The sequence below is a fragment of the Parasteatoda tepidariorum genome, chromosome 1 (genome assembly GCF_043381705.1).
Source record: "Parasteatoda tepidariorum isolate YZ-2023 chromosome 1, CAS_Ptep_4.0, whole genome shotgun sequence".
Lineage (NCBI taxonomy): Eukaryota > Metazoa > Arthropoda > Arachnida > Araneae > Theridiidae > Parasteatoda > Parasteatoda tepidariorum.
Genome location: NC_092204.1, coordinates 77,435,181 through 77,457,646, shown reverse-complemented (window position 1 = coordinate 77,457,646; position 22,466 = coordinate 77,435,181). Strand labels below are relative to the sequence as shown.

The 22,466-nt window shown below is 26.9% G+C and overlaps 1 protein-coding gene across 2 annotated transcripts; it reads left to right on the top strand.

The window, feature by feature from the left end:
* On the top strand, nt 1–22,420 carry LOC107441005 (Aminoadipate-semialdehyde dehydrogenase). 2 transcript variants are annotated; one of them, XM_043055190.2, is made up of 14 exons: nt 1–610; nt 1,540–1,660; nt 2,078–2,322; nt 4,644–4,833; nt 6,040–6,266; nt 8,416–8,504; nt 9,999–10,388; nt 12,901–13,010; nt 13,741–14,222; nt 16,178–16,329; nt 16,724–16,881; nt 19,318–19,443; nt 21,126–21,257; nt 22,037–22,420. In XM_043055190.2, exons 1-14 carry the CDS (start codon nt 387–389, stop codon nt 22,400–22,402), a joined length of 3,012 nt encoding a protein of 1,003 aa, XP_042911124.1. In that variant the 5' UTR covers nt 1–386; the 3' UTR covers nt 22,403–22,420. The 2 variants fall into 2 exon arrangements, with proteins under 2 accessions (XP_042911124.1, XP_042911126.1); XM_043055192.2 differs by having other exon boundaries at nt 2–610; nt 2,078–2,122.
* The last annotated feature ends 46 nt before the right edge of the window (nt 22,421–22,466 follow it).

Below are 22,466 nucleotides of genomic sequence, written 5' to 3'. Positions count from 1 at the left end.
CGAGTTGCGAATTGAACTCAAACCTTCCTAGTTTTTTTGTTCAGCTTTTAGCTTTGTCATGTGGGAAGGCGTTCAATTGACTTATTCCAGAGTAGTGAATAAAGCGTATTTATATGTTTCTATGAACTTTTCGTTAAACAACAAGCTGTCTCCTTTATATACATAATAAAATTGTGCTCAATACTCAAATTGTGTTTTAAATCTTTTATTCATAAGAATCAGCTAAAAAATAAATACAATTTAAATAGACAGTAAAATTAATAATGTTAGTTTTGTTTAAAGTTTTCCATTAGTACACATTCATCTTTTTGGTGTCTCTGCTTAATTGATTTAATTATTGGAAGGTGTGCTGAAATTAGTTTAAAGGGAATATTCTATTAGATGATATGACTAGTCAAATTAAATCTCTGTTTGATTTATTTGAAAACTGTCCGCACTTGACTTCACGCGTTATATTTCATGATTTCATATCAAGCTATACTTTCAATCACGAGGAATTAGTTTCAAGTATAAACGAAGTTGCTTCTACATTGTTTTCAGTTTGTGGTAATAATACTGCAGTTGCCTGCTTAATAAAACCATGTCTTATTTTGCCTTCTATAATTTTAGGGTAATTATTCATTTTCTATTTTTCTCATCTAAAAGATTTATAATTTTTGCCTATGATTTTTTCCTTAAATCACTGTAACTTATTAGAGTTCTTGTATTTAAATATATTCAATCTTGCAGATATTTTGTTATTCACTACAATGTTAATATTTAGCATCATTCACATGTTACTATTTTTGCTCTATTGTTAGGTTTATTAATTTTATTCATTTCATTGCAGTGTTATGACACTCTTGTGATTGGGAAATAATATTTTTTATTGTTGAAAATACTTTTTCATTATTTATGCTTTAACAGGTATTAGAGTTTTTAAATTTAAGTCCCTATTTCACACATATTTTGATCGTAGTTTTACTTAATGCAACCTCAGGATAATACTAGTAAGTTTCCAGCTTAACTTCATTTTTTAATTTAGTTCATTCAATATAATTTTGCTTCATCTTATTTATGAAGTGAAGAATGTTTTTTTTTTCTTTATGGAAATACGCAAAATAATTATTTGAATTTGTTTTACATTTATGAAATTAAATGTTTGTAAATCTGGAAAGGAAATTTGTTTGTTTCATGTTCATAGTTCAAATATGGACTTTTCATAAAAATTAATTTCAGTGCGCAAAGTTTCATTAAAATTTTAACGAAAAAATGTGTGTTCAAATCACGAGAAAATGGATTGATATTTAGATTTATTTATTAGATGTCTTAAACCATTAGTTTCTGAATTAATATTTAGTTTTTACAAAAATCTTAAAACTTGTTTGTTTTATTGTTTATTTTAGTAGTTTATTGCAATAAAAAAGTACTTCTTTTTAGTATTTTTTTAACCTATTTTTTAAAAAAATTAACATTAATTAAGTTATAATATTTTATTATAGATATATTTGTAATTTATATATGTCTTAGTTACTAATCATATATTTTGTTTCTTACTAGAATTTTAAAAACTTCTTCAACATTTGCTTTTTTGGACATTCATAAGCCTGTGGTTATGCTAAACAACTTACAAAGATTTGTTCCAATTGGTGTCCTGCTTGTTGAAAATAAAATGCTTGAAGTATGTATTGTTTAAAAACTACTCTGAAATATTAAATATATAGTCATCATATAGAAATTATTTGCAATACAAATTGTAACACTGCTAAAGAAAGAATCATGTAGAAATGGTAATAAGGAAGTCTGTGATAGGTAGGAGCAGGAAAAAAGCTCCAAACCCATAACAGTTCTTCAACACAAGTATCGAAATGGAGGTGAATAATTTTTTTAAGGTGGCTGCACTTTAAGAATTTTTTTGAATTTATTTACAAAACTAATACTAGTTATTTTTTTATAACGTTTGGATAAGTTGACTTTGAGAAGTTACTTTAGAAATTAATGTATCTTGAAGGATACCTTTTTCTAAATATAATTTCTGTAAAGTATTTATTATCTGTATTTTTATATTTCTTTTATATTACATCGTTTATATTTTTAGAAATTAGATGGACTTTGTTCTTGCTGGAAGAAAACAATTTCCAAAGTAATTATTAATATTTCATTCACTGTTCTTCAATCTATAAACTGTGAGAAGGAAACATGTTTTCAATCAAAAGCTAGAGACATAAAATCTCCTTCTGACTTTTCGATTGCATACATTGTGCAAACATCAGGCTCTACTGGGCAACCAAAGATAGTGCAAGTACCTCATCAATGCATTTTACCTAATATTCTTGATTTAAAGTGAGTACTTATAGATTATAAAATATTTGCTTAACCATTTGATTGTGCAGCTTGAAATGAGCTTTTTGGATATTGCTTTCTTATATGATAAACTAGCTTTTTTCAATTGATTATAATCGACAATATATAAAAAAAATATTTTTGTATAAGTTTTTTCAAAGTACTCAATAATTAAATTTTTTTTAAAAGATTTCCCTGTAAATTATTATGTGTCTTAAATTTTTATACATGCTTTTTATGTAGATGTACTTATTTTTAAAATCAGAAAAAGTGTTAAGTTACCCATTTTTAAGTTCATGAGCTGTAATAAATTATTTTTATTTCATAAATCAAAAATATAATTCATATGAAAAATCAACATTAATCAAGTTGTTAACAAATTAAAATCAAATGATTGAAATCTTTGATTTAAATCATGATTGTATTGCTAATTAATCTGTTATAATGCTTTGTGATTTTCGTAATCTAATCTTCGTGCAATTTATGTAATCTTCACCTATGATTCCAGTTAACTTTTACTGAATTACTGTAGAAGGAGCATAAAAATAGTGAATAATATAGCCTTTTTCTGCAATAAGTGAAATAATTAAAAATTACATGGTTATGTTATTTTCCTGAAATGTAATAACCTGAAATGTAAATGTAAATGAACCTGTTTATCTCGAACCTCTATATTTTAAAAATTTCTGAAATTCCCTACATTTACTGTCTAAAATCAATGTATTTTCCATGTTTATGTCGATTTTGTTTTTCTTCAAAACCTCTGTTTCTCGAATTTTTAATAATAGAGCACAAGTGTCAAAACTTTCTTTATCAGTAGAACTTGCAGACAGAGATGAATTTCGTGAACCCACAGGAAGTAGGGATGAACAAGTTGGGGGTGTTTCTTGGAATTCAATCACTATCCCTACACTTCCTTAACTAGAAAGGAATACAATGATTCTGATAGTAAATGAGGGGTTAATGAGTAGTGACCACCAGGGGTTAGCTTTTCAACATTGATAAGAAAGCTAAGAATATAAATTCATTTTCACCTCAAAATTGCAAGGAATGGATCAAAGGATAATTAAGTTTCAAAGTGAACTATAGAAAACCTTTGCTACTCAAACTTGTAGATGCCATCGATGAAAAAAGTTCTCTTCCAAAAATAAAGATGTTAGATGCTATCAGAATTACTGTTTTGTCTGGAGAAGTGTGTCTAAAAACTATCCAAAATGGTTTTAAAAAGCTGGTTATAAGAATAGCCGTAAAGAGGATGAACGAGAGGGTAAGGCATCAGTAAAGAAGAAGAAACTGTCGATGCTGAAAATGCAGTTCCAGATTTGCCAGAATGGAATTCAATAAAATGTGGATTTAATGTTGACATTCATTTTGAAGATTTTCACAAGTGGACAACTGCCTGGCAACAGGCGGAACATTGGCAGATCCGGAAATCATGGATAATGTCTAAGGAATATCAGAGGAAGAGGCTGAAGATCATATTGATGAACCAAAAGTGAATGCAAAAGAGGCAGAAAAAGCTATAGAATTATAAACTATTCTTGAATCCCAGGAAAATGTTGGCCATGAGGGATTTTTGCTCTTTCTAACCTTAAAAGGATAATCGAAACAAATAAGGTTATACACCAGAAATCTGAAAAATTATTTTCAGTGTTAAATATAAAGGGGGGGGGGTGTTAAATTATTTTCAATTTTTTTGATTTAGTTTAGGCAATAACAAACAGTTTACGGCCTTTAAGTTTATTTTGTTTTTCTTTTTATATTTCTTTCTTTATTTTTGTTATTATGCGTTATTAACTTGTACTATGTTTAATCTTTGTATCTTTTTAAACATTGTGACTTTGTACATAAAATTCTCAATAAATTCTTGCTGACTATGCTCGTTCCTAGGCTGGTGTGGAGCCGGACTAGTAGCCAAGCTTTGGGCTATATGGTAAAGGGTCCATAATGACCTGTGCACATGTCCGAAGCTTGGAAAAAAAAAGAAGAAAAAAAAGTGTTAAATATATGTTAACAAAAATATTATGTAAATAGATGTATGTGGTATAATTAATTTAAAGAAATGCCTACATTTTTCTACTAAAAACAATTAAAGCACTTTTAATAGAATTTCTTAACTAAATTTAATTTTTTAAAATACGTGTATAACTCGAAACCTCTTTATCTCAAATTTTTGGCCTTTCCAGTGAGATTCGAGATAAACAGGTTGGACTGTACTTGTTTATCAAATTAAAATATGGAAAATTTCTGTATTGTTTTTATTAAAAATATATTTACTTTCAATTTTGTCAAAGATGTTAACTTTTATAATTATTTTCCAGATCCCAATTTAGTATTAATACTGATGATAATATTTTGCTTTGCTCTCCCCTCACATTTGATCCAAGTATCATCGATATTTTTCTTTTTTGTGCATCTGGATGCACCCTGACTATTATTCCTGATGAAATTAAATCGATTCCTAAAAAATTAGCTGAAGTTATTATTGATAACAAAATAACTATTCTTCAGGTAAGTGTTTGTTAACTAATTAGTTTTAGACTTAAAAAAATTACTGAATTGTTTTCATATTTTATACATATAATGTTTTTTTATACCATATCGCAAACATATTTCATTTTAAATTTATTATTGCTTCATATATTTAGTGTTTCAAGTTCAGAATATAATGATTTACTGAAAACATTTTTCAAGCTATGTTGATTTAAATGTAAGACTTTACCTAAGCTGTTGTATTTTTCAATATTTTATAAATCTTTTAAGATTAATTTTTGAATTTCTTTTCTGCCAAATAAAGAAAAAATTATATACTAAGTAAATAGTTCAAGTATTTTCCTGTCTTGGAGATTCTGTTAACTCTTTACAAGAATAAATCTCTTATTTGGACACATTTTTATTATATATTATTGTTTGTTCTTATTGTTAAATGTTAAAAGTATTTTAAATTGTTAATACAAATTACTAAAAGGTTTGGAGTCTGTCCAAAATCTTTAAAAGAACTTTATAAGGTCTTTAGGCTTTTAGTTGTATTTGATCAAGCCAAATTTTTCTAGAAAAATTGCTTAAATTAACTACCTGGTGCAAAAAAGGTTCCAAGTGAATTGGTTAGAATACATTATAATTTATGAAGGGATTTTGATAAATTTTCAATCTCATAAAATATTTGAGTGATAGTCAGCTCCTAATATTAAAAAAAAAATATTATTTATTATACATATTTGTTAATATGCGAAGAAATTTTGATTACTTGAAGTGACATTGAAAGCTAAAAACACATTGAGTTTGCAAAGTTTCACTAGTAATTTAAAATTAAATAAAATATGTTATTGATTACAAGAAAATCACCATTTGTTGAAGGCAAATGAAAAAAAAAATCAAAACTTTGTTAGGACCTATGTCTTTTTCAAGTTATGTGTTCTAATTAAACTTTTTGAATTTAAAGCAGAAACTTTTAATAAAGTAAACAATTGTAATTTGTGGTGCATTTGTAAGTGGTCAAAGTTTAATTAAAAAACTTAAATGAAATTTTAGTGTTTGCTATTTAATTAATATTTTATAGCATTTATTACATTTCTACAATAAATAATCATAAATGCATCTGTTAACTATAATTTATCTATATATTACTCACTATAATACATTCTTCTTGGAAATTGTTTTATGTATCAAGTTTTGTCATTTTAACCATTAAGTTATATCTAAAATATTAACTTATAGGGAACACCGTCTCTTATTTCAAGTTTAGGAGATGAATTTATACAAAAGTCTTTGCTGAGTAGGGAATCTTCTTTGAAAACTCTTGCATTTGGGGGAGAAATTTGCCCGTCTATAAATAAATTAAGAAAATGGATTTCTCCTGAAAATAAAACAATGTTATTCAATCTCTATGGTTTAACTGAGGTTTCCTGTTGGGCAACATGTCATAAAATTAATGTGGCAGACACGTAAGATTATTTCAGATTTTTTTTTATCATTATGTTATTTTTAATCTATGCTTATGCTATTTAAGAGTTTGTGATTTTTATTTGCAAAAAGTTGAACTAAGAAAACAATGTATAAGAAAAGAGAAATGCTTTAGTTTTATTTATTTATTTCTCTTTTGAAGAAAACTGCCTGTTTTCAAATCTTTAGTTTTAATAAAACAAAATAAATTAAATATTTAAAGAATGTAATCAAACATGAATATTTTTTTATTTCTAATGGCGCATGACAAGAACAGAACGAAAATATTCTAAAAACATTCTCATGAACCTGAAACTTAAAGAATAGTCTAGAATATTCTTTTTCCTTGTAGATAAAATAATGAAAAAAAAGAAGAAAAAAACATAAATCATGTTTATGTATAAAATATAGTTCATTTATCATTCTCAAATATGTTTCAAATTATATTTTGGTATACTCTCTGTACAATAGATAATTTTTTATTATTTCATGAAATTTCTTGGAACTGGGACTTCAACAGATATTAAACTGAAGAAATGCTTTTGATTTTTATTTTGCTTTAAACAAAACCAGTTTAAATTCATAAACATTAAAAAATTTTAATGTTATTCCTTGTTTTGAAAAACAATTATACCAAACAATTGGAAAGAGATTCAAATTTCGTTGGCTAAAGTCTGATAAATTCTTTATAAAAACAAAGCATCTTTAAATTTTCTAGCAAAATTTTATGTAATTGAAGGTTAAAAATCATCACCATCTTCTTCAGTACACTCTTTGTCATTATCATTTATTCTGTGATTGATAGCCTTATATAAATTTCATACTGAATTACCTTATTTGAATTTTTAAGAGTAAATAAAATTTAAGAATTAAGAATATTTTTTCTAGAGAATCACTGTTTTTAAAACAAAACTAGACACTCAGAACTGTCTTTGAAAACAACTTAGAATGTTTTGAGACCAATTTATAAAGAAAATTTGTTTCATTTTAATTATTGAATTTATTGCCTCTTAATCAAATTTATTTCTTAATTATACTTATGCTTACTCCTGATATATTTTTTGAATGTTTGATATATTAATTCATATGCAAAAATTATTTAAATTTTTTGAGAACAATTTTCAAAAAATGTTTATTTTCCATTTCTATTATTGTATAGTTATTTTATTTAAAATTAATAATTTTCAAGTTGCGTGATCAAATTCATTACTTATTTAATAATTTAAAAAAAATTTCTTGAGACTTTCTTGAGTGTTAAAATTTCTTGAGACATTAATTCATGCTTTAAATTCTAGTAATTATTTGAATAATTTTAAGGGGATTATTTCCCTTAATGATAATATCCTAGAACCTTTTTATGAATATTCCCTAAGAGATTAGCACCAAGAATTTTATATTTCATTAATTATAATTTGAAAAAAAAAAGATTTTAATAATATTTGTGTACTTTTTCATGATATTAAAACAAACGTTTTTTCCTTTAATGAATATTTCAAAATTAAATTTGAGTATCAAATTAAATTTATTATGAAATTATTCTTACTTTTTATTGCATTAATTATTAATAATAATTTTTATCATCAGGAAGAAAAAAAAGTTATGAAAGGAACAAGTAACATGCAAATTTTCTCACAAATTTTGAATATACAGAGAAAATTATTTGAAAATAGTTATTTTTCTTGAAATTGAGAGGGATAAACGTAACATATTTTTTTAAAAACAAATCTGTAGTAAGCATCTACAACAAATATTCAATACAATGTAATTAACTGATTTGAATGATACCATAGATAATTTCTCTCCCTCAGCAGCATTTTAGAGATGATAACAAATGTGTTGTGTAGTTATTACTACTTATTATTTTTTGTAGAAATAAATTCATAGTTTTCATACTTGTTTCAAACTTTAATTTCTGTGTATTAAGTGATAAAAATGCATATAATTTTTTAAATGTAGTGATAGTCTTAATTTTCTGTTATTAGAGTTTTGCTTTTTTTTCTTAATTATTGTAAAGAACAATATCTTGATTGAGTTAAAACTAAAATTTTTCATTTTTTTCTGAATTAGGAAATCATTATTTTATTGATAAATTGCCAAAACTTCTCCCACAATATTGAAAATTTTTAATTAATAAATATATATTATTTTTAGATTTGTGAATGCTGCTATTCCTTTGGGTAAACTACTTTCTGATACAAACCTTAAATTGGATAATAATGATGAAGGAGAGCTTCAAATAGGTAAATGTTCTTATCATGCTTTGAGAACTGCACATTTATTTTATTTCTAATTTTATTTCAAGCAAGTAAGAGAATGTTTCATTTCGTGTGTGGAAAACTTGCATTTTGCATATTAAATTTTTCAATGTACAATTGTTTCATTTTTTTGTAAATGCATTTCTAAATTACCATATATTTCCATATATAAGCCCAGCAGTGTATAAACCCAAGAGTACGTTTTCTATTTGGAAATTGACCCAAAATTCAAAACTTGTATATAGGCTGATATAAGAAAAATAATAAGGCATATTACGTTTGGAAATAAAAATGTACCCCTACACTTGCAGTAATAGTAGTTTTGGTAATGGTTGCTCTGTGGATAAAAGAAGAATAAAACTTCCAAATTCATAATTTGAAGATTAAAAAATTATAGTATTCCTTTGAAATTCTCCTTTTTATGTGTTTCTTTTTTCAATTTTTATATTTAGCCATTTTGTTTTCAGCTTTTATTTTATGTAGGTTTTGTGTCATTTACTGATTATCCCTATTGGCAACAGGAGAAGTATTTCTGTGGGCGATATCATCCAATTATAAGCCGACCCCTCCAGTTAAGCTTTCGAAAAGTTTCTAAAATTTCTTGGCTTATATATTTAGAAATATATGGTGGCTGTTTTCAAATTATCTCTTTGAATTTTTAACCTTTTTAATTTAAATTTTGCATGTAAAACCCAATTTGATTTTACTTTTGTATAAAACTGATGTTTCGGTTAAGCTGATATTTTAAAAGTTAATTGATGAACCCCATTTTTCTTAAATTTGTAACTAACATCTTTTTGAAGTTTATCAAAAAAAATCTTGAATCTTGTATGATTCTTTTAAGGACATTTATTCAATAATATGTTTGCTATTTTTAAGAGTTTTAATATTCTTTTTTTAATCCATCATCTTGCATAAATTTCTTTGTTAAATACCATTTCTTTATTGAATTATTATACTGTCTATTATTTTACTATGCAGGGAAAAGGTTAATAAATTTCTTCCCTGCATCTATTGTCAAACCATATTATCGTTCATATTCACTTACGTGAAATAGTGGAAAACACTGAGTCTTGTTTTCTTCTTGATGAGCAATCCACCATATCCCTAATTCAATCATAGATAGTGATGTGTAAATTATATTTTAAATCTCTTAATATTAAAATGTTGACTTCGTGAAAAATTTTATGTTACATGAGGTAATTTATTTCATTCCAACTTTTGCTGTATTGGCAATTTGTAAATAGATTTTTAGATAATTCAAATGTACTTAGGGTTTCCTTTTTAATTCAAATTAAACAAAAAAGTTTGTTGTATTAGTCAATTTTATTACATATTTTATTTTCTCACTTACATTTTATTTTACAAAAATAAGTGTAAGCTGGTGCCCATATTTAGTGAATATAATTTAATAAGTATTTTCATTTCTTATTTTTTTAAGCTCTGAAATTATCATTTTTTATTCTCTTTAAAATGTAGGTAGTCATAAAAGATGGTGCATTGTTGATGATGAATCATTTCCTGAAAAAGATACTGCAGTATTCAGACGTACAGGGGATATTGTTATCCAGGATTCATTTGGGAACTTTTATTTTAAAGAAAGAAAAGATAATACGATAAAATACAAAGGGAGAAAGCTATCATTAGAGATATTGCATGATACTTTAGATGTTGAGGAAGGCCTTTCTAACTACAGTGTTTATTTTGATCAGAAACATTTTAAGTTGTTGTTATATTTGGTTTTAAAGAAAAGTAGAACTTTTTCAGAAAATGAAAGGAAAACGTTAATAATGAAGTTGAGAAAAAACTGTCCAAATGCTCCACCAATTGAATTATTCACAGTTCCTTACATACCTTTGACCTCTCATGGTAACTTTTTTTTATAATATGTTGTATAGATTTATAGACATAATTTGTTTAACTCACCAGAGATTTTGCACATAGAAAATTGTAATTGTTTTATCCTTCCAAATGGTTGTGCACAAGAAACATCACTTCATTTACTACTCATAAGTGGTCTTACACATAGAAAAAGTCTTGGATTTTTTATTATGTGTCAATAAGCTCACCTATCTAGGAGGAGACTATCTGGAATTAGAAGGGGGAAAAAAGAATTGCCCTTCATTCCACAATTTTTAGATAGGAAGACAGACGGAATTGGTTGGAACCAAAGTTGTATAAAAAAAGTGTGAAAATTTTAAAGCCTATAAAAATAAAATTGTAAAGTTATCTAATGTAATCTTTTTTTAGCAAACAAATAAATGAATGAATTAGTTTAATGTAAAATAATGCAAATTATTTTAATTGAACAACTGTTCTTGAAATAAATGCATTGTTATAAGCAAGCTAATAAGGGAGTGTAAATTTTCTGAATATTTTGTCAAGTGTTTTCAAAATGATAAGTTACAAAAATATATAGCGAATCCTAAAATTTTTTCTCTAACACCTCTTTTCCTTTTTCTCTTCTTTTAATTTAGTTTTTTCTGTTTTTGAACTATTGTTTAAAAATTTGAGTTGCAGTAATAAAAACTGCTTAATTGTAATAGATTTAATTCACTTTTACATTTTAAAATTAAGATAAAGCTGAGAATAAATTGTATATATGGCAATTGTACTTTTCTTTAATCACTGAGTAATGATGGCTTTGTGGTTAAAAGCACTGAGATTCTATAATTTAGAGTGGTTTTAGGTACACCTTGCTTCAGATCGGTGGGTACAGTTAATTCAGAAAAGAAAGTTGACTTATGCACAATGATGAACACATTGCCACTATCATAATGTTGGTCATAAGTTTGTGGAGCTTTAACTTCCATGAGTCCTCTGTCCCCAAATGGTTTGTTGCAGGAAAGCTTTACTTATTTGAAAAACCACTAAATTCCTTTAAGATGTAATTCTATTACAGTATTGTTTTGATAATTTGATTATCCGTTGTTCGAGTTTCCCTTAAATCCGAGCTGGTGAAAAAAAGTCAGTCTTGCTTTTAAATAATGGCCAACACACACACAACACATAGAACAATTACTACGATTGATTTAACGACGATTACTACAACTGAATGTTGAAAAGCGATATTGTGTGTTATATACTGAAACATGTGAATAGTGTATTTTAACAAAAAGCATTAGACAATTATTTTAAAGTACAATTAATCTGAGACAGTATTATAATGAATATTTTAACTTGGATTAAAGTAGTAAATGTTCCCTGATGCTCTAATGTAAGTAAATTTTCTTCAAATATAATATATTTTTCAATGAAATACTGAAATTTTAAGAATTGCTTCCATTTATTTAAATTTTTATTAAATTTTAAGTTTTTGATAATTCAAGTTTTTGAAAGTTCGAGATAGGCTCGTTCCCATCCACCTTGAACTATCGAGACTCCACTGTATTTAATTTGAATATTTTGACAATGTCCATTAATAATTGAGTATCAATATTATGCAAATAAAAACTTATTGATTGCACACTTGTAGGCATCACTTTTGTGTATATATACAACTGAAATAGTTTCGCAGGTTTATTATCTGAGTTGTCAATGCTTACAATTTTTGGTAAGTGATACTGTCTTGTTGGAACAATATTCTAGACATATTTAATTTTATTCATTATCTTAAAATGAGGTTTATTTTTAATGCATCAATAATAATTTCATTCAAATTTTCCTTGATTTTTTAATTTCTCAACTGTTTAATCATCATCTGTTGTAATCCAATTTTTCCATTTTTGGCTATTAATTCAATATTTAATTGAAAATATACTTACCTAAGCCACAGAGGCAAAGATATTCTGCCATTTAACTACCCTGCTGAGGGGAATGATAATATTCATGCAATAAAATAATAGAATTTTCACCTTTATTTTTGAATGATGGATTCACCAGATAGATTCATAGAATTCACCTCTATGATTTTCCTTACAATAAAACAAAAAGAACACTACCTTTATTCTATATAGATGCAGCTATAATTGAATAAAAATGTCTTTTTATGGATATATTATCTCTTTTATATTTCTTCAACTAAATCACACAGATATAATGAACCATGGATTAATATATTACCAAAAGTAACAAAAATTACGCTTCAATCTTTGCATAATAAATTTGAATTAAAATTACTTTAATGTGGCCTAAAACATAGATTATTTCTAAATGACCTCATGAAAATGCAGTTAAATTTTTAGTTCTAATATGAATTCGAAAAATTATTTTTCCTTTCATACTTTTTTTTTTTAACTTTATTTCACCACTGCTAAGAAAAATATTTTACAAACAGTGTTCAACTTGTGATGTGTGTTTAAGTAATTTTTTAATACCCAATGTTCAGTAGATTGTAAATACTTTTGTTACCTGATTACCACTTATTTAGCTTTTATTTCAGGTAAAACTGATTATCGAAGATTATTATTATTGGCTAAAAGAAAAGTTAGGGAGATAAATAAAACTCAATTAAAAGAGAGCTGCTCTGAAGTTATTTCTGAACTGTGGAGAGTATGCTTTTTCATATTTTTATTTTGAAATATTATCATTATATGTATGAGACATAGAATTTAGTTTTTTTTTTTCTTTCTGAAATGTGCATTACTTTTATTTGATTTTGGAAAATGTAATAATTTATAAGATTTTGTTTTGATTTCAGTTTATTTTCTTTTAATTACTGTACAAAAATGGTTATGTAATCCCATTTAATACAATAATTAATAATAAATTATGAATTATTTCTAGCAGTAACTTTATGACTGTGAAACGATAAGTAAGAAGTATAAAATTCTAATGATTAAGAAGAATTGAATGAAATGATCTTACTTATAAGTTAATTTCACTAACATTTTTTGGAAATATTATTATACATATTTGTGTATAATGTACTGTAGGTTAATTGGAAAATCTACCTCTGCTAATGTTACTTTGCAATGTGCTTACAAGACTCACCGCAATAAGCCTTACAAATGATGCCGGCAGTTTGAAAAGAGCCTGATTTTCTACTTAGCCTACATTTTAGATAATATTAGCAATACCTTGAGTTTGCCTGATCTTATGCTAATATTATATTAAATTCTGTATTTATACAATATAGTCTTAGAATCAGATGACAATTTTTCAAATTTAAATTTATCAGACCTTCAATTTTATGTACATAATTTTATTATTTACTTTACTACATTATCATTAAGATAATAATAAATTTCTAAACTTTCATCTGTTTTGTATTTTTTTTCAGGAGTTTACAAATCAGCCACAATTTACTGAAGACAGTAATTTTATTATTAGTGGTGGAGATTCAATTTCTGCTCTTCAACTCTCTTCAAACATTGAATGGGCATTTCAAATAAATGTGCCTAATTTAGTAGACAGGATTTTAAATTCTTCATTCTGTAATGTTGTTAAACTTGTGCAGTCTCATTTGCATGACGCTGAAAAAATTACTGTTAAAGAAGCAAACAATTGTGATGTATTGCAAAAGAACCCTACTCTCTTTCCTTCAAAAAGGAAGTGCATTAAACGACTGAATAGTGATAACCAGTGCTATCAAGTGTTTTCAAAACAAGAATGTGTTACAAGATGTGCATGTGGTTGTGATCATTCCAATATAATGTATAACCTTAAAAATATTCCCCATTCGTCTTTTTCATTGATTCCAATGTTTAAGTTTGATTTAAAGAAATGCATTGATGCATCACCATGTATTGTACACTATTTAAAGTAAGTTTTTCTGTTTGTTATTGTAATTTTAAAACATGATTTAACTATTCTAAACTTAGTATTATTTTCAATCCAAAAATATTTTTATTTTAAATCAATGACATATTTATTGCTAATTATTTGCATCTACTTTCGCAGGCTTAAGGTTATATCTTAACCATCTGGTTACAGGGTATACAAAAACCAATTCCCCAGAGCATACTTCTGCACCAACTCCAAATAGCTATTTCAGAAGGTTGTAGAAGGCTGATTTAAATTAATTTATTTAACTACTATAAACACATAACTAAACTGAAAATACTTAACTATAAATATGCATTTCTTAATACTGTGGTGTTAACGCTGCAGCCAAAAGTAGAAAAAGGAAAATCAGAAAATAAGAAGAGAGCAAATTACACAGCTCTTAAATATTTGTTGTGGATCCCCAGGCATGCACACTTTCTTAGAGAAAATGTTCAGGACTGACTGCCATCCTAAGGAAACCAAGAAGCTTATCAGTTAGAATGGGAAATTCACTTTTTTGGGCAGATAACGTCTCGCTCTTCTCCAGGCCCCCACTTAGCCTAATTGGGGCCCGGAACAAAAACTTCTTTGGGGGTCCCCTCTGCTTCACTACTTCAGTAATGAAGGTATTTAATATGGAGGATTTTAAAGGTATTTAACTTTGAGGTATTTAAATTTTTCACCTCATTATAAATAACAAGAAAATTGACTAGAACCTAAAATAGCTGTGAAGTCCCTCCCCCTCCAATGGTCAGACGAAATATAGTTCTGCCCATCTTATTGATTTTCTGATAATTCTATGTCCATCATGCCGATTGTTTTCTGATTGTTAACTTTGTCATCTAACAGCGAAAAATTCATATCCTTGCTGACATTAGGGCTAAATTTACGCAATTACGATGGCTCCATTAAGCCAATCAGAAGCCTGTATTTTTGTAAGCATATAGCCTTTTGCAATATGTAAAAATGCAGGCTTTTGATTAACCAAAGTTGTCCATCGTAATTGTGAAAATTTAAGCTGAATTCCTCCTTAGAAAGCCATGGATTTAAGAAATATAGATTGTGTTCATATGATAGATTAATGAAGAAACTAACATAAAACTCAAGGATTTCACACTGTACTGATATTTTGTTTTAAAAAAAGTTCATTAAAGAATGTAACGTAAAATAAACTTTCTATTCGATTCGGGGCCTCTCTAATGATGGGACCCAGGGCAACTGCCTCGTATGCCCCTGCCTTAGTCAGGCTCTGCTCCTCTCCAACTTATATCCTGGATGAGCATTGCGGTTCGAGTCGCTATATGTTAACTTTGTGTTGTTTATAAGTAGAGTAAAACATGACACGAGAAAAGCACAAATAATATCGTGTAAACAGACATACGATTGTTTCTTGTACCGTCTTCATCCAGCTCTACCTTCAGTACCAAAACAGAATTATTCATACTTAGTAAGCCATAATAATCAATTTCTTTTAGTCAAATTAGTAAATCCTTTGGAGAGCAATTGTAAAAGGGAATAAATTTTTTTACTCGAATATAATTTCACGTGTAATACAGTACAGAACCCGTTATCCGGAATTCAGAAAACCGGAAAACCAAAAGACCGGAACGAAATTCAATAAGTTTTCCGACCATTTTCAAAAAAAAAATTTTTTTTTCCTCATAAGATTTTAGGATTTTTCTTTCTTTTTTGAAAGATGTTTACCTTACCATCATTTTGGAAATAATCATTAGTGTATTACTTCATAATTTTTTCTTCTTTTTAAGATTATTTCCAATTTTTTTTTTGTTAGTTGGGTTTAACAATAAAAACGGCTTTTTGTAGCGATTCAGTAAACCGAAAAAATCAGTTATCCGGAATAGCGATGATCCTGATCATTCCGGATAATCGATTCCCTACTGTATTAAAATATCATAACTTTATTATTTAAGGTGTTTTTCATTTTATTTTAGGTCAGATGAATTGTTTTGCTACATTGGGTCTCATGCTGGAATATTTTCTTGCATAAATATAACAAAAGAAGATATGGAGTGGGAAACTGTTTTACCTAATAGGATTGAGTCATCAGCCTGTTTGTCTTCATGCGGAAATTTTGTTTTTGTTGGTATTTATCCCAAAATTGTTGTATTAAAAACACTATGAGAGAATATGTTAATCACTTTACCTTATTCAAAAACATAAAAACGTGTCTAAAAGAGTTTAAATCTAAGTTTTTTAAATTTATTAAAAAATTAAATCTTAGAGTTGAAAATTATTCTAAACACAGTTTTTAGTTATTTTGAGCAATATGAACTTTAGATATTATGAGCCTGAAGATTAAAATGTTATATTTGCTTTTTTTGAAGTTTGGAAAAAATATCTATGATCATTTTTAGAAAGTACTGTGTTTACAATTTTCTATTATTTATCCACATCTTTTTCTATTTTTAATTTATAGTTTAAAATGTTAATTTTAAATAATTTCAATTTAAAAACTGTTTGTTTACTTTCACTTCTAGGCTGCTATGATTGCCATTTATACTGTTTAGACTCTAAATATGGAACAATTCTGTGGAAATTCCAAACTGGAGCAGAAGTAAAATGTTCACCAATAGTTTCATCTGAAAATATTATTTTTGTTGGCTCACATGATAAACATGTATATGCCATAGATATAGTAAGTGCTATAGATATTGTATTTGAACTATTCATTACAACTACCATTTATAAATCAAAAGCTCTAATTTTATATTTTTTTATGTCTTTTAACATGACATATAAAAGACAGTAGAATCTGGGTTGATTATTTCTTATGAGACCATTCACTGCAAATGATAAATAAGGAAAAACCAAAAATGTGGATCAACATAAGATATCAAATAATGACTTGAAAATGTATAAATAGTTATAAAGAATTAATATATGTCAAAATTAATATATTTATGAGAAATGTAAAAAATTCTAATTAAAATTTTTTGTACTTAATGCAAAATATTTATATTGCAAAAGAAAGGTGAATAAACATATTTATTAATTTAAAATAATTTAGAAATTTTAGTTTGAACCAGGGATGAAAGACTTCCGCGAAAGAGCGTAAATCCGCTTTTTTCTCCCAATTTTTAAAATTTCCGACCCTGTTCCAAAAACTTAAATTTTTGGGGAGTCCAATAAGACAAACCCAACCTGCCCGAACGATAGTCGAACTTGAGACGAACTTTTTTCCCTCTGCAGTAGCCTCCTGAGAAAATGATTCTCAGAAGAAAATGGGTGGAATTTCGGCAGGTGCGCCATTGCCTTGACAACCGCTATAGATTTGAAAAAGAGTTCTACTCAGTTTCCTTTTGGTAACTGATATTTGTTTAGTTTAGCTGATTTTCAGAATTTTAAACATTAGGAACTGCTCCGGAATCTGCTAAAATTGCGATTCTTATTCAGATGACTTTTATGTAAATCATCGATTTTCTTATTTAACTGATTTAAAAGTTACTTGTTGCGATTCGTTTTCACGCGATTTAAAAATCGTACTCGCTATTCCCATTCACGCAATTTAAAAATCCAATATCGCGATTTGTATTTAAGCGTTTTTAAAATACAATTTCGCGATTCGTAATCGCATATTTTTAAATTCAATATTGCGATTCGTTATCAGGTTATCACGCGGTTGTATTATCAAACATCAATTTTCGTATTTATACGCAATTTAAAAATTACTCATTGCAATAAGTATTCACGAAATCTAAAAATTATGCATCTTTCTTACTTATGCGATTTTCAAATCTAACATCGCGATTCTTAGTCATTCATTTTAAAATCCAACATCGCGATTCATATAGACGTGATTTTCAAATCCAACATCGAGATTCATATTCACGCGATTTTAAAAAGCAATATCGCGATTCACATTCCCGCTTTTTTAAAATCCAATATCGCGATTTTAAAAATAAGTTAGCAGCTATGAGTAACATGATTGTATTTTAATGATGGTAGTAAATTTAAGTGCAAAAACAAAGTGCATACAGTCGATACTACCGAAAAAAATAAATTCAAGTTTGATTGGTCAAACAGTCAAAGTGACTAAAATTGCTAGTAACAATCTATCAGAAGATATTAAAGTAAAAGTTGGCGACTGTTTTAATTTAAAATGATAATTAAGCTGCAACTTCTTATAATTGCTTAATTTTCTTTAATATGGTAGTGATCAAAATTTTATAATTATATTTTTAAAAAAAATTTAAATTTCACTGTCTAAATGCTTCTATCACTTTAAATACTAAATAAAAATCTCCCAGTAGAGTTGAAAGTTGCTTTTATATATATCTCCTCGATATCACAGTATTATATAGAACTCCCCCCCCCTCCTGCTTTGTAAAAGTTCAGCTTTTTTTTTATTTTCGACCACTTTCATGCCTATTTGAACACAATCTTTTTGTCTTGTCTAAGTGCAGAGAATACATGTTCGAAATTTGTAACAGATTGCTGTCCATTTTCTATAATTCTGTGTGAATATCGATAGTTCCTCATTGCTTCAAAGACTTTGAGGCTTTACACAAATATTTGGGCAGGCTGTCGTTCTGTCCATCAATATAGTTTAGCTCTTCTTCAGCTTCTGCAATAATCTCTTGAACCGACAACACAAGTTTTAACATCAAATGGACTGTTTGTAGTGTTTTACCCAAATTGAAAAAAATCCTTATTTTTTTCTTCATTATTATTATCAGAAATTATTGTTTTTCTTCTCAAAAGGAAATAAAAAAAATTTTTAAAAAATTTCTGTAAAATTTAGGAATGATAGAGGCAGGGATTTGCTAGTTTCAAAAACAATCTAAATGGGTATTATTAACATTATAAGAATAGCATTCGGGATAGAACTGTTAAAGCAAAACGATAAATATAGAAAAACAAAAAGATGCATGAACAATGAATTGAGGTTCGACTGTATGAGTTTATTAATATAATTCCAAAAAGTGGTTAAATAAAATTTTATTAAAACTACATTTACAAATTTATATTTTTACGCTGATTTTTTTGTAAATGCTTATTTCTTTATTAGTTAATTTGTGCATCTATTTTTTCTTATTCATTAATCACCATAGCATACTCTATTATATTTTAGAATGGTGAACTTTTATGGAAAAGTAAAGTTTCCTCGGGAAGTATATTTGCATCTCCAGCATTACATGAAGAAATAAAAGCAGTGTGTATTGCAACCTTAGATGGAACTATATCTTTTCTAAAAATGGTTTGTTAAACACTATAATAATATAAAATCTTTAAAAATGTTTATATCAAACAAATTTAAGTTACTAATTAAAACATATTTTAATATTTCATTTATAAGAGTATATGTAATTAAAATATGCTCTTACTTGTAGAGTGAAACCTGTTATGTTGACCACCTAAGTTGATCAGGGGTGAAAATTTCAAAATCAGAAGTGAGCATGTCCCGTCCAATAATTTTAAGTAAACAAAAAATTATATATGAATTCTTTTCATAAAAATTGTGAACAAACTTTTCAATAAAAATTAAAATACACAAAATGCAAATAAGGCTTATAAAAATTCCATCGTTATTTTACCAAACCTACTATTGTTCAGAAGTATAAACAAAAAATGCAAAGTAATTAGTTATTTCAAGCAAAAATTACCTCAGCTTTTAATTTTTTTCAAACATTTAATTTTCTAATAAAATAAAGTGGTCAAACATTTAATTTTCTAATAAAAATAATTTAATTTTCTAATAAAATTTTAAGGAAAAGAATAATACTTAGGTAATTTAATACTTTGTTAATAAATAACAAAAACAATTTTTAAGCTAAACATAGTTCACTAGTAAAAATAATATTCAACAAAATGTTGATATTTAATAAATGTTAAGTCTTCAATGCTTATTAAAATTAAAATATATTGATTAAAAACATACTGCATGTACACAAGTATCTTTACAGTATATCTATACTTATCAATTTTAAAAAGAAAAATTATGAAATTTTAATTACAAACTAAAAACATTTATCAATTTATATTTAATTAAAAATTAAAATTTACAATTCTTAAAATAAAAGTACATAAAAAATAGAGTGAATAATAAAGAGTAATGATTTAACTCTTTCGAAAATAATTAGTTATAAAAGAAGATTTTAAACTCTTAGGAGGCTTCTCATAATCTGAAGAAAAATGTTCACTAGATCTTTTTTCGAAAATAATTAGTTATAAAAGAAGATTTTAAAATCTTAGGAGGCTTCTCATAGTCTGAAGAAAAGTGTTCACTAGATCTTTTTTCGGGTAACACTTCGGCAGCATTCTTGCAACCTTCAGAATTTTCAACAGCCGCACTATTCTTAACAAGATTGGAATCACAAGAGATTATAGGGAATTTTTTAGAGTATGAAGATAAATGTTCAACAGATCTCTTGTAGGTCTGCAACACAATCCAAAATTGAAGGTTTAGCTAATACCAACTCAACAGCTGGCAAAGTTTGAACATATTTTTGAGCCTGTACCAATTTCTGATGCTCAATATCTTTAGAATGATTAAAAAGAACTTTCTTTCCGTTGTTGCAGTAATTTATCTTTTTATTGCATATAAAACAAAAGCAGTAACCTGGCTGTTCAATTATTTTACTTATAGTAATATTCCGTTTCACTCCTTCTTGTGTTTTTTTTTAAAAGACGGAAATCCGTCAAAATACGGAAAACTTTCACCCCTGAAGTTGATCCTAATAATCAAACCAGTAAAAATTATTGAATTTCCTTTTTATAACTTAACCACTTTTCTAAGAGGAATATCAAATTATTACCCCCTCCCCAAGTTGTCAATTTACACAGTTTTCACTGTAATTATTTGTGATCTTGCTTTAAGATTCAAGTATTCTGCAGAAATTAACAATGTCAATAACTGCACACATATTTAATTCTATTTAGGATTCTGGTGATTTAATTTGGTCATTTGAGTATCAGAAACCTCTATTTTCTTCCCCAAGAATTCTTTCCTCATTGATTTATGTTGGAAGTACTGATGGCCATATGTTATGCATGGATCTGACAGGACAATTGGTATTTTTAGTTTGTGATAAATTTTTCTTGACAACAGTTATGTTTGATAATTGTATTAATTAAATTTTTTCACTCTTATCTGGTCTTTGCTTAATTGATAACACTTGAGTTGTGTCCATTTTCTTAACACATATATTGAGCTGTGTAAAGAATAAAAAAATTACCAACCATCTATTAAGGTTTTTGAAGCTGTAAAAAATACAGATGTTAAGTGTTTTGGAAAAAGCACGTAATCTTTAAAAAGAAAATAAATAAAATTTTGCGAAACTAAACAATCAATGTTAAAATATACATTTTACTTCTCAAAAAAGATTTAATACTAGGAATTGCAGTGGGTAGCTCTTTATGCTTAAATTTTTAGCAATAAACTTGTAATTTATATTTAGCAAGTGAATGGATTTAACTAGCAAATTTTGTTTCTGTTGTTCCTCGTTAAACACGGGTGTCCAACTGAACAAATGACTCACAAAAAAAATAAATAATAATTATTATAAATTTGAATAAATGCTTGAATTATTTTCATTCTATCTTTTTTGATGTGATATTAATTAAGTTTTAAATATTCTGCTAGCCGTAGGATAAATTAAATAACTGTAACTTTTATTTTGTATTGCTTTGTAAAATAATTACCCATCAGGCTATTTACATTTATGTTCTATAAATTTATATCAATATTTTCATAAATGTTCACAATTTTAACAATTGGAAGAACAACCTGGCAATGTTTTCGTTTTAGAAACACGAAAAAATTTATACTATGTAATTTTACTTTCTTCCAGAAAATGAAGTATAAAACAAATGGACCAGTTTTTTCCTCGGCAGCTAATGCTTCATTCCCTGGAATTATCATATTTGGCTGTCATGATGGCATTATATATTGCCTCAATGAAACATCTGACTTACTATGGAATTTTTCATGTGATGCACCAATTTATGCTACACCGTTTATTTTCAAGTGGAACGGTGAAAATTTTGTTGCTGTAGCTTCTACCAAGGGGAGTATATATATATTAAAACTGAAAAATGGTAAATTAATTATGTCTTACAACTGTCCAGGAGAAATATTTTCTTCGCCTGTTATTGTAAATAATTTATTATTAATTGGATGTAGAGATAATAATGTATACTGTTTTAAAATAGAATAAAAGTTTTATTAATTATTATTTATTAACTTTATTTATTAATTAAACTTTTTTAAGTTTGTTTCAT